The sequence below is a fragment of the Brassica oleracea genome, chromosome C4 (genome assembly GCF_000695525.1).
Source record: "Brassica oleracea var. oleracea cultivar TO1000 chromosome C4, BOL, whole genome shotgun sequence".
NCBI classification, from domain to species: domain Eukaryota; kingdom Viridiplantae; phylum Streptophyta; class Magnoliopsida; order Brassicales; family Brassicaceae; genus Brassica; species Brassica oleracea.
The window spans coordinates 37,647,957-37,661,758 of record NC_027751.1 but is presented as its reverse complement, the minus strand read 5'-3'; the positions used below and the strand labels follow the sequence as shown (position 1 = coordinate 37,661,758).

Sequence of the window (13,802 nt, the reverse complement as noted above, 5' to 3'; positions counted from 1 at the left end):
GGAGTTATTTCCGAGGACTTTTTTCGTCGGTATATCGTCGGAATAGCGTTATTCCGACGACATACCGACGATTTTTTCCCTCAGTATGCCGCTGTTTTCTTGTAGTGGAAGAGGCCTCCTTAAAAAGGTCATGCATTGGAATCCTTCAGTCATTTTAAGTCATAAAATAAAACATTATATGTGGGCATTGTAAAATTGTTCATTTCTTCTCTTTTAAAATAGTTTCAATCATATGCCCATCTTTTTCTTTAAAATAAAACATATGAAATAAGATCCCACCATATTATTTGTTAATGAAAACTATCTTTTCCCACATCTAGAACATTTGATAAAGTAAATCATGCATAATTATATATCGAAAATGCCTTCGTTTGAAACCTTTTTGTATATGGAAAAAACTTTTGTAGGAATTTTTCAAACACTCGGACAGCAATATATGGATCTCAACCTATGAAGATAACAACATCATACAGATTTCTATGAAGATAAGTAAAAGTAAGTATATGGTACGGTTCAATCTAAACTTAAACCATATCCAAAAAATCTATCCAAAAGCCGATTCAACACTCGTTATATATAAACCAAAGCCAAGTTGATATGAACTAAAATGAAATTAAAAACATAATGAAAATATGATTGTTAAAATTCAAAATCCAGAACCGGAACTGAATGAAACACTTGAACATCTTCAACACAGTTTTTTACTTTCTTCTAAAATAGCATTTAGATAAAATTACTCTAGCTCATCTATATTTTTTTGCTCTAAAATAGAAATTACTATTTTTCCTGTATTTATAGAAGAGGAAATAATATTATTTTATATTTGAAGGTTACTATTTTAAAACACATTGTATCAAATCTTATTTGTATTATAAAATTCTTCTATTTTAGAAGAAAAAAAAACAAAATACGCAGGAGATGGTGAAAATCACCGTGCATCAAATACTCAAAAACATGTACTGAGGTTAACCATGATGTATATCAAATATTATCACCTCAAAAATAACAAAAGTTAGATCAACAAGAAGGGGATCAAAGGCTTGACGTGTGGGCTTTTTCTCTTGTGTAAATTATTGGTCCGTTTTACTATTATTATATTTTACTGGTTAAGATTATTGGTACGTTTTTTTTGATAAACCCTGCTTGATCAAATCGGCTTCAGGAGAAAGGAATACAGCTAGCTAGTGCTAAAGAGTGGACTAGACTGAAAGCATATCACACTGCCTGATCCGAATTTGAAATATCTTTCGACTAATGTCAGGAGATGATGGACTGATCATCTGTTACGATCCACTATGTAAACCACTTAGGCCAAAACCCAAATTCAGACCGGTTAAATAGTGATAATTTAGTTCCGAATCGAACTCATATAGCGGATACATACCAAACTCTGACAGATTGCCAATCACCACTTGGTTATTTATTATTGGTACGTTTTGCTCACGTCACTTCCTCTCTGGTTTTCGTAGGCCGAATCTAAAAGGCTCTGAGATTTTAATTCTCTGCACTTTTCTTTTATCAATCTATAATTGTCTACATCTAAATTAGTATTTTACAAGTTGTGACTGATATTTGTGCATATACAGTATGCATAATCAGAATATTCATGAAACCGAGAAATAGATAAAACCAAGGTGATGAAGAAAATATGGAATTAAATCTAGTTTAGAGGTTATAACCATTATCATCGTTAAATTACATCTTTTCACTGTATAATTTACAAAATGTCCTTTATAACAACAGTAGATTTTAAAGAAATTAATATAGCTCTATGACATATAGATAGAACTAAATGTGATAAACACAATATGGTATTAAGCTAATTTAGAAACTATCCATTATCATGTTTGTACAATAAACTTCCCTTTATGACAAAAAAAAATACAGAAACTAATCTCTAAGGAAATCATACACTCTAAAAGAAAAAAAAAAACTAATAAAGAGCAAACTGAATTTTGAAATGCATACACTATAAGGAAATCATTAAAATCTAATTACTAATATTGTAACTGAAGTTTCATGGCTTGTAATTAATACGTTACACGACTAATATACAAACCCACTAATATTTTTGTTTCTGTTACTTAACGGCGCCGTATAAACACCGTCTCTAAATCGTCAGGAGGCGTGAAGAACTCTCTAACGGCGTTACTCCGACACTTCAACGCCGGCCGTCTCTTTCTCGGTGCTGGTGGACATTTCAATTTCTCTGGTATCTTTGCTTCCTTTGCAGTTGGCGTCGTCGAACATTCTTCCTCTTCTTCAACTTCGGCTTCAGTCTCCGGTGCTCTGAGTTTTGTCTTCACCGGCTTCAACGAAGCCCGAATCCCGATTCCGGCGATAACCCATTTCTTCCCGTCGGAATCTAAACTGCCGTCTAATTGAGATTTCTTCGAAAAACCCATATCTCTTTTCTCTGTTTTAACCCCAGAAACAGAGTACCAAAAAGGTAAAAAAAACAGAGAGTTGTTCCACTTGTGCAGGAAACAAGAAGAGTGGAGATATTAGAAAAGATGGTTTCTTTTTGAATCAAATGTTAAGAAGAGGAATCAGAATAAGGAACACGAACAAGAAAATGATTAGAGAGAATAAAATGAAAGGTTTTTTAGAAGTAGGAGAAGAAAAATGAAGGAGAGTTGTGATAAAGAAAGCTTTAAATAGTCAAATAAATATTCTCTCTCTCTCTCTCGCTCTCTGCGTTTGCAAATGCTGACTCTCTGGAAAAATAAAGAAAAAAAGGGAAGTTTTTGAAAAAGAAAGAAAAAAGGGCTAATTTGTTAACGGGCAAATCTCCAAAATAACATATTTCTAATTTTATATCACAAAACTAGTACTCAAAAACTAAAATGACCAAAATAGCACCTTTTAAAGTTTATCCTTTGAAAATTTTATTTTTTTTATTTTTCAAAATTTGAAATCTTATCCCTAAAACTCATTTCTCAACTCTAAACCCTAAACCCTAAACTCTAAACCCTAAACTCTAAACCCTAAACCATAAACCCTAAACTCTAAACTCTAAACTCTAAACTCTAAACTCTAAACCCTAAACCCTAAACCCTAAACCCTAAACCCTAAACCCTAAACCCTAAACCCTAAACCCTAAACCCTAAACCCTAAACCCTAAACCCTAAACCCTAAACCCTAAACCCTAAACCCTAAACCCTAAACCCTAAACCCTAAACCCTAAACCCTAAACCCTAAACCCTAAACCCTAAACCCTAAACCCTAAACCCTAAACCCTAAACCCTAAACCCTAAACCCTAAACCCTAAACCCTAAACCCTAAACCCTAAACCCTAAACCCTAAACCCTAAACCCTAAACCCTAAACCCTAAACCCTAAACCCTAAACCCTAAACCCTAAACCCTAAACCCTAAACCCTAAACCCTAAACCCTAAACCCTAAACCCTAAACCCTAAACCCTAAACCCTAAACCCTAAACCCTAAACCCTAAACCCTAAACCCTAAACCCTAAACCCTAAACCCTAAACCCTAAACCCTAAACCCTAAACCCTAAACCCTAAACCCTAAACCCTAAACCCTAAATCCTAAACCCCACCTTTTAACTGTAAACCCTAAGTTTGTGACTTTTGATAAAACATTAAGTGCTATTTTTGTGACTTTTAACTTGAGTACTAGTTTGAGAACAAAAACTTGATTTAGTGCTATTTTTGTCTTTTTCTCTTTGTTAATTTTCAAATAACGAACTTTTAGCTGCCCGATAAAACTTCCGGGTAGTCTCTAAACCACCGTCTTTTTTTGGCGCCATAATATGAGAGTTTTGTTTCGCAACGGCTCTTTTTCGCGCCTTTGATAATTAATTGATTTTCCGATTTTCCCCTCAATTTTTCAGGTTTAGGGTTTACTTGGGAATATCAATATGGAACCGTTCAATTTTCCCGCGAGATTTTAACAACTAGCATCTTCCCGCGTGATTTTATTAGTTTTTGAGTCGGCCCAATTACATGTAAGACAATTATAATATAGAAAAGAACCGAATACATGAACCACCCCAACAAGAATTGGAAATATAAGCAAACCGAGTGCGTGGTTTAATCATAAACATATCAAACTGGTATATTTGTTTCATTTTAGACGTAATAAATACAGTTTTGTACGATGTTTTTCAAACCGAACCGGCTACCGACCCAAAAATATTTTGGATCATGAATCATTGTAGTTTGACCAAATTTGATCAAATTTGATTGGATTAAACTAAATTTAGTAATAATTTGTAAATAATATGCATATTTTTACAAAGATAAATCATATCAAATAAAATGTTTCAATAACCATAATTTTTAGAAATACTTAAAAAATAACAAACTGAAAAAGTAATAAGAATAATAAAACACTTCAATAGTGCAAATCTAAAATCAATACAAAAAACACATTTAAACTTTATTCTCTATGTCTTTATCCCTCTAAATCTTCGTCACTTTAAAAAATATATATACACATTAGTTTTAAATAATTATATTTTGAAATAAAATTCAAAATCATACCATGATTGAGTTCTTCGCCATCTTTAGGATATTCTTCAAAAAGTTTATCTTCTAATTCAGAAAAATCAAGTTCTCCTTCTTCCATGATCCAAAACTCAGTTTTATCAATTGATTCATAATCAACAGGATCATATGATCTTTTTGTCGCATATCTACATAAAAACAATAACATATTACCAAACGAATAATAACACACAAATATTTATTATAACTTCACGACTAACTAACCTGTTTTGTAAACACAAGTTGTAGTGAACAAATACAAGATCATTGAGTCGTAACTTTTCAAAATGGCTCACAACTTTTGTTTTGTGTGATTAGTTATTACATGCACACATTTTATGTGTTTAGGTGAAGTGTAAATGTAAAGTGTTAAACCTTACCCATACATGCAAATATACAATGACAGACAGATTAAAAGACATTTATGAATTTTTTTCGTAGTATGAAATGAATACACTTTTATGTTAAAACTCGATGTATATAAACATCTTTGTTAGGTTTAAGATCTGTCTTAGTGATATGAACGGCTAAAGAAAAAAGAAGAAAATATGAATGACTAAAATCACTCTTAAAACGTATTTTCTACGAAAATAGACCGGAAATGTTAAGAGATTAATTATGCATACGCCGTGCCAATTTGTTTGTAATATTTTGGAATAAAATTCATACATTTTCTTTTAAGGTGAATAAAGCAATTTTCATTAGGACAATAATTATTCGGAAAAACATTTTCTCGAAAGGTTTAACAATAACACCAATAAAGTTTTACGAAATATCTCTCGTAAAACAAAACAAAACAGTTTTACGAAACAAACTTCTGTAAAACTAACTTCAACAAGTTTTACGAAACATCTTTTGTAAAACAAAACATTTTTTTTACAAAACAAACTTCCGTAAAACCAATTTCGTCAAGTTTTATGGAACATCTTTCGTAAAACAAAACAAAACAGTTTTTTACGAAACAAACTTCCGCAAAACTAACTTCGACAAGTTTTACAAAATATTTTTTTAAAAAAGTACAAAACATTTTTTTAAGAAACAAACTTCCGTAGAATAAACTAACTTCAACAATTTTGAAGAATAACTTTCGTAGAATAAAACAAAACAAATTTTTCTGAAGATAATTTTTGTAAAATCAAATGAAACTCAATGATTTACGAAACAACCTTCGGGAAACCAAAAAAAATTCATATGAAACCATCAACGAAAAACGAAATAAGATGACGAGAGCTAGTAAGGACCCTCCTCAGTCCTCGCCTGATCTCTCTCTAGTCCTCGCTCAATTTTTTCTCTCCTCCCCTCTCTCTTATCCTAGCCAATTCTTGCTCTCCTATAGTCCTCGCCCTCTTCTCCTAATCTCACCTCCTCTCTCTCTCTCTCTCTCTCATAGTCCTCGCCCTCTTCTCCTAATCTCCCCCCCTCTCTCTCTCTCTCTCTCTCTCTCTCTCTCTCTCTCTCACGTCCTCTCACATCCTCTCTCTCTCTACAAGGGTTCTCGCCGTCATCTCTCCAAAAGACTCATTTCCCATATCTCTCCTTGAGAGGTCCTAGCCTCTATCTCTCCTTGAGAGTCATCGCCCGCAACTCCACCAAGGTTTTTCTCACCCTTATGTTATCTAAGACACTCTCATTCTATCATAACTAAGTTGCGCTGAGATATTTTATGGAAGAAGTTGGAAATACTTTGTTTCCATAAAATATAACCAAAAAATTGAGTCAAAAATGGTTAATCATAAACACCAAATATGTTTTTTGACAAAAATAAATGATTTCGTAAAATAACGGCACAAAAAATCGCTACTCAAATTGAAATAACGAGATTTTCAGGAAAATCATAAAAGGCTTAAATCGTAAAACGGTATGAAATGACTTAAAACAAAAAATAGGCCAGGATGATTTAAACTGTAAGAAAGCCCAAATCAATGATAAACTACTTACTTGGATTAAAATAAGCAAGAAAAACAAGAAAATAAAAACTTTCGAAGAAGATAGGGTCGAATCTCGAAGATAAGGAAACATCGAACAAAAATGGAAAGAGGATAAACACCAATCTGCAGAAAATAGGAAGGTGGCCAACCTACGGATGAGTATATAAACAAAGGCCGAGACAGAAGAAAGGGAGAGAGAAACACTGCTATCAAAATTATCTGCACTTAGAAACCTAGGCTTTTGCTTTTTGATTGTTTATATACAGGCTGTGAGAATTTTTGGCTCCGGTGGCTATTCTATGAGAACTGGGAAAGATCTACTGCTTTTGCATATTATTCCGTTGAAATCTCTCTTTCAGGCGAGCTTCATGTACTTGTCTCTCGAACGCTTTTGCGTAAATATTTGATTAAAAGCCTACTCGTTTAGTTCATCGTTTTGTACTTAAAACATATATTCTTATGAGAAAATTAGAACTATTTAACTTAAAAATCAAATTTAGAATACACGTATGGAATAACCACAAAATACAAAGTCAATTAACACAATTTTCGAAAAATAAATTATTACATGAGCAAAAATATAAGTCATTTGTTGAAGACGATAGAACATGAGAAGTGAACTTGAAAATGCTTACCAAAGTAAAGACTTATCCGTTAAAAGAGTGTATACTCCTTCATTTTCCTTCTCCATATATGTACTTCTTTTTTTGCGAATTGTGAGTTTAGCTAGCAACTTCTGGCTAAGACTCTTAAGTACACACACCATAGTGAAACTTAATGTTTCTGTTAAATAAAATTATTTTTCTACAAATAGATAACAACACTTCCATATCCAACACCTTCAGGGTTTTGATTTGACTTTATCCTTGTAGTTTGATCTCATTTATTATATGCCTTGTGTAAGAGATTTTCATTTAGGGATGGGCAAGGATCCAATACTACCTATAATTTTTAGTATATGTGATTTGCTTTATATTTTATGGATAACCAATTTTTTGTTTACTTTGATTTGGAAATATACGGATATATGGTTTTTCGATATCTGATTTTTTTTACGGATATTTGTAAATATTTACGGATATTCACTTTGTTCAATACAAGTAAATCTAGAAAAAACTATAAATGTTTATTCTAAAAAATATCTTTAACATAATATAAAATAAAAATTTAATATTAGTAAGACTATATGTTCCACAAAATTTTAAAATTAATTATTTTGTTTATAAAACATAAAATTTTACAGAATTGTAGTTTTTATAAAGATTTTATATTCCTTTCTTAAGTTAATACTTTTATAAGCAATTTAATAAATAAAATAAATAAAATTATAAGTTAAATAATTACAAAAAGTATACATTTAAAGTTATATATATATATGTGGTTGTAGATATACATATATTTGTTTTAAAGTCGGAGCGGATATCTGACTCTAAATTTTGTATTTGTGAATTGTATCGTTTAACCGATACTGATTTTTAATATTTTATTTGCTCTGAAGACTTATGTATATCCGTTTTTTTTATTGATTAAGAATTTTTCTAATTGTCCCATGAAAATGAACTTTGAGACACCAACACTGATTAATGAAGACAACTTTGATCTTAAAAATATGTTTATACTACCTCTTTTTTGATATATACCTAAAATGGTTTCCCCTTTCATATTTCCTTTCTTTAGATGATTTTATTGTAAGCGGATTCAATATTCTCGACCTACTAAAATCTTCTTCTCCATACCTTATTATTTGTAATTTTTTTAAAAATATATATTTATTTTTAAATCAAATATACTATTTTGAATGAGACCACAACATTCTATGTAAAACATAAATTAATTTTATATTTATGTATTTTGTAAATTAAAACAAGTCTAAATTCTAATCCTGATTCCTAAAACATAAACCAGAAATAAAAATCAAACTTTTAAAAATGAGATTATAAATCTTTACTTCTCAATTTTAATCTTTTAAAACTCCAAACTTGAATTGTGGAAAAAATATGTTTTCAATATAAAATAAGTTAGTATTTCATTTTAAATCTTTTTTTTTTTGAAAACTATATGTTTTCTATATAAAATAACAAGGAAAATAGTATTTCACCATAATGCTCTTTATATAGAATAATGTGTCACATATAAAATTACTTATAAAATCTCAAGTATTTTTCTTTTAAAATTTAAATGATAATACATATGAAACAAGAAGATAAAAAAATTGAAATTAAAAAAATAATATATATATATATATATTATTTTTTTAATTTCAATTTTTTTATCAGAGGTAATTTATTATAGATATATACAGTATTGTCCAAAAAGTCAATTAATATAGAATCATACTTTTGACATTTGACTTAAATATACATGGCATCCCTGGTCTAAGACTCGCTAGAGTGAACGACAGCCGGAAACTCATTCCACGGTAAATAGTCGTGACGATTTGAAGTACTGTAGTTCAGATGTATTATTCGGAAACTCTATTTTATTAGCTTTTAATATCCAAATCTTTTTTTTAGATATAACATTAGATACAGTATAAAAATCATGAAAAAACAGTTAAAACCAAACTAAAAACTAGAAAAAGCCACATATGCGAAATTGGGTTGCAGACAGAAACCCTTCCCCCATAACTCCAACTTGGATTTTCAGACCCAAATAGAATTGTACAAACTACTAGGACAGCTTGTACTTATGGTTATTATCTACATATTTAGTTTATATACTTATTATTAGCTAAAAGAAAAATGAAAAAAAATACCGAGTACTCCCCGATGTATTTCCAATTTTATGATAACTCGCTAGACACATGATTACCGAGTTTCCAAAGAGGGAATGGCATTATAGATAAATATCCTAGTTCAGAAGGGTACTTTTGACTTTTAACTTGAATATACGTGGCATTACAATTATATAAGTTGACCGCATTGAATGCAATACTTAATTTCAATAGAGAGATTTGACCAAAATTTTCGTAATTAATGAATCAAGTTGTCATTATTAACTGAATTTGAAACTATATATATTGATCTTTACCTTTAAAAGAACCATAGTTATCAATATAGTTCTTTAAGTTCCCATAGTTATAAATTATTATCCAGTCTTAGTATTTGATATCTTTTTTTCTCCAGTTCCAAACTAAAAGCAAAATCTCGATTTCATACTTATATTGTTTTTTTCATTAAAAAAATTCATCATAATCATCATCTGAGTTGGTGTTGAAATGGATTACTCGTTCAATATCTTCAACAAAAATTTCACCAGAAATGAAACTGAAAATTCTCTTATTAATGATGATTTAGCTTATCTGCAAAAGGATCATATTAATTGTTTCAATGATAGTTTAGGTCAATCTTCTGTGAATGGTTGGTCTAATTCATCGATTATGACAAGTAATTATGATTCTAATCACCAAAGCCTGAAGTCGGTGATGCCAAACCAAAATTACAACCATTTTGGTCGAAGTTTTGTTTGTACCCAAAATCTCCCGGCCAACTCTCTCATTACAGAAATACCACCAAGATATCCATTTATAGATATCGATCTCCCGGATTCGACGGAAGGCAACTTTAACACATGGGCTTGGGATCAGAGTGAAGATACGTAAGTCTTTATATTTTATTCTTTTTTCGATCTTTATTTTCCAATTTTATAATAAAACTAAAAAAATTGACTCCATTTTCTAAAATTTTACAAATATATTATTTTTTCTATGATTTTTTGTTGTTGTTGAGAATGTCATATTATACTTATGTCCTGAACATGTAAAAATACAGAAATTTGAGAAAATTAGTGGAGCTTTATGGGACAAAAAACTGGAAAAGGATCGCAAATATGCTTGGAACACGAATAGGAAAACAATGTAGAGAGAGGTGGCACAACCATCTTCGTCATGGCATCAAGGTGATTTTTTTTAGAAGTTCCAATGCTTCTTTTGAAGAAAATAAAATCAAGTCACAAATCACAACTTATATATGTGTAGATATTATATATTGTTAATGCAATCAGTTTCGTATATGTATTGTTAATGTGATTTCAGAAAAGCGCATGGACTGAAGAAGAAGATCAGATATTGGTTGAAGCCCACAAGGTTTTTGGTAACAAATGGGCCAAGATTGCCTTAAAACTCTGTGGAAGAACTGAAAATGCTATTAAGAATCGCTGGAATGGTACAAAACGTCGAATGCGCCTGATGAGAATGAAGAAAAGTGATAAAAATGCAAACCCACTCCAAAATGCCATCCTCGCAAGATATATAAGACATGTCACAAACGAGAATGAATCTCCTAACACCAAAGAAACAGATTGCACTAAGGATGATGATCGTGAAAATGCTTTTGATGGAGAGATGGATTTGAGTCTGGATGTTACAACACAGACCACAAAACCATTGGCTAAGATGTCCACAACATCATGCTATGTTCCCGAGCCAGCTACAACATTTTCATGGGATGATTACTTTACAAATATTTGTGAATCCATGGATGACATTCAGATGCTCATGCAAGGATTAGACTAATTAACAATGAAGATAATTTCTATGTTCATAATATTTCCTGTACAATCTAAAGTGATATCTTCTATGTATATATCATCTCTTTTTCCATCTGTTTTTATAATATATATTTACTGTTATGTTCTTTTTTAGAGATCAACAAGTTTTCCATCATATATTTTCAAAAATCAAGCAATTACTTTTTATAGTAATCCCCTATATATTAACTGAGAAACATTTTTTAAGTTGTAAATTTTGATTCAATGCTTTGGTGTCATCACCACAGCTTTTCTCAGAGTCTTTATTAAAAAGACATAACTTACTAAAATTATTACAAGAATGCAATTGTGGACCATTTATTTATAAAGTTTTAGGGAAACATAATAATTATTTCCATCGACAGAATTAATTTTGGATTGAAACTGGCTTATTAATAACAGAACCACTGTATGTTCTATTAATTATAACAAGCACACACTGTTTTATATAGTTCAATATTATAAGTGTTGTTAACACTTACATATATGTTTGTATTTATCAAATCACTATCAAATATATAAAATCATTTGTTATATTTGATCCTAGATTATAGTAATTAATCAAACTACTAGGTCAGTCGTAGATATATAATCAATTTATAATAATAATTACACATAGAATTCTTGGGATACATAATTTCCTATTATCAAAAAATTGAAAAGTCGAATCATTTGAAACATAACATCTTATATATTACGTAGAATATTTATTCAAGAAATATTTTAGGTGTCTACATGTACATTTTTATATTATATATATATGTGCATATTGCAGAAAGCCTAACCATTGTCCCAAATAACAATATATATAATATTTAAGGAGAATATTGATATATGTATATATGTATATATGTACGTTTGTTATATATTAGACACAACCATATGTATATTTATCTAAATGTACATTTGTTATATATCAATGTTATTGTCGATGACCAATGTAAATTTTATTACTTTGTATTCAAAACTGATTTCTCATGTATATTATTTCTTCTATATTGGCTCAAACATAAATATGTTTAGCTACTAACTATAAAATATATTATCGTTAATTAGGAAAATATATAATAACTTATAAATAATGAAATCGACTTCATGGCCAAACAATATATAACACATAAACTTTATGGTGTATTTCATACTACTTATTGTAAACGAGACTAAGATTAATATATTAAAAGGTTAATGTATACATGTTTTTTTGTTAATTTCATTATTAAAAATTGACATGCGAACAATATTTGTGTTATAAAATTTATAAATGTAAATGTGCAAATGAAAATTACAAAATGTGGCGGCTTGCGGCACAAACCATATAATTTGCATTGATCATATATTCAGTTTTACATTAACTCCTCATATATTTTGTCATAATTCACAATCCTTTCTTGAACGCTATATAATAATTTAATGTCGTAATTAGATTTATATAAGTTCTCTTTTATAGCGAAAACATTTTTAATGTCTAAAAATGTTTGATTGTTCAAAGTCCTTTTAATTCACTTTTTGATTTAAGATAGGCACATAAATGCATGTCCTAGATGTACTTAAATAGTTATTTACAAAACTTAATTTTTAAAATTTTATATTGTAACAATTAAATCTTTGATTTGTTTTAAAATTATGTAATAAAAATATTTTATGTAATTTTATGTATTAGAATAATATAATATATATCATAATTACTCGAGAATCAAGTGAATGTAATTGTATAGTGAATCAATATTATTTCTAATATATTATGTATTAATTGTGAAAACTGAGTATTAATTGTGAAAACTGAGTATCAAGAACTTACCAAAAATCTACAGTAATTTACTTTATACCTAACAATCTTAATATATATAAATATATATATATATATATATATATATATATATATATATATATATATATTAATATTGGATTCAATTATTGGGGTTTTTATCCATCAATTTAAAGCATGTATGTGTGTTTGTAAGGTCATATATATATATATATATATACACACATTTTTTCGAAATGGTGATTCTTTGTTTTAGTAACAACCGAACAACAAATTATATCGTTAGTTTTTTTTGTTAATTAACAATGTGTTTTACATTTTCTTTCACACCGCGCAAGGTGCGGATCTCAACTTAGTATACATATAAAACTCTTACATTGCATGAGAATTATAAGTTAAATTCCATGTATTATATCAAAATAGCAAGATCATGATCTAATATCAAAATTTGTGAAATTGTAAATTGAATGATGAAATTTTAAAATCATGACTTGAAGACACAATTTTAAATTATAAATGGGATAGATAAAACTGTTGAGGTAAATCTGAATTATATGATTACATAATCATGATATAGTGTTAAAATTACAAACTTTTAATATGATACAAATCTTATTTTTTTTAAAAAAATTACATAGTTGCAAAATCATTATTTGTACTATTGTTAAAATCTTAAATACTACCAAAATTTTATCTTTATGATTTTTATCTTATCATTGTTTATATACTCTTTTCTTTCCAAGTTGATTTTTCAAATCCTTCTAATTAAATATAATTTGACTGAAAACATAATAATTTATACTAAATTAATAATATATTCAAAATTACATACTTGTGTTCAAAACATGATTAAATTCAAAATTATATAGTTGGAAATTGTTATTTAAATTTTGAAAAATCTGCTTTGTACGATGCAGATGAAGATATAAGGCATATAGATACAACTGTTGATGAACTCGGAATCCCAAGAGAACTTCTCCCTATATGTTACCTACGGTTTCCCCTAACCACTCACAGCTTGAAGAAAGCTGACTATTAACCTCTGATTGATGGAGTTCGATCTCGAATGATTATT

General features: G+C 29.3%; 2 protein-coding genes across 2 annotated transcripts; one reads left to right on the top strand and one right to left on the bottom strand.

Annotated features, from left to right (window-relative positions):
- Positions 1-1,833: 1,833 nt before the first annotated feature.
- LOC106340489 (cyclin-dependent protein kinase inhibitor SMR3) lies at positions 1,834-2,637 on the bottom strand. The gene has a single exon (XM_013779364.1). It carries the CDS (start codon positions 2,403-2,405, stop codon positions 2,085-2,087), a length of 321 nt encoding a protein of 106 aa, XP_013634818.1. The 5' UTR covers positions 2,406-2,637; the 3' UTR covers positions 1,834-2,084.
- Positions 2,638-10,263: 7,626 nt separating this feature from the next.
- On the top strand, positions 10,264-10,948 carry LOC106338819 (transcription factor MYB98-like). Its single transcript, XM_013777710.1, has 2 exons — positions 10,264-10,332; positions 10,469-10,948. The coding sequence occupies exons 1-2, from the start codon at positions 10,264-10,266 to the stop codon at positions 10,946-10,948; spliced, it is 549 nt and encodes a 182-aa protein (XP_013633164.1).
- The last annotated feature ends 2,854 nt before the right edge of the window (positions 10,949-13,802 follow it).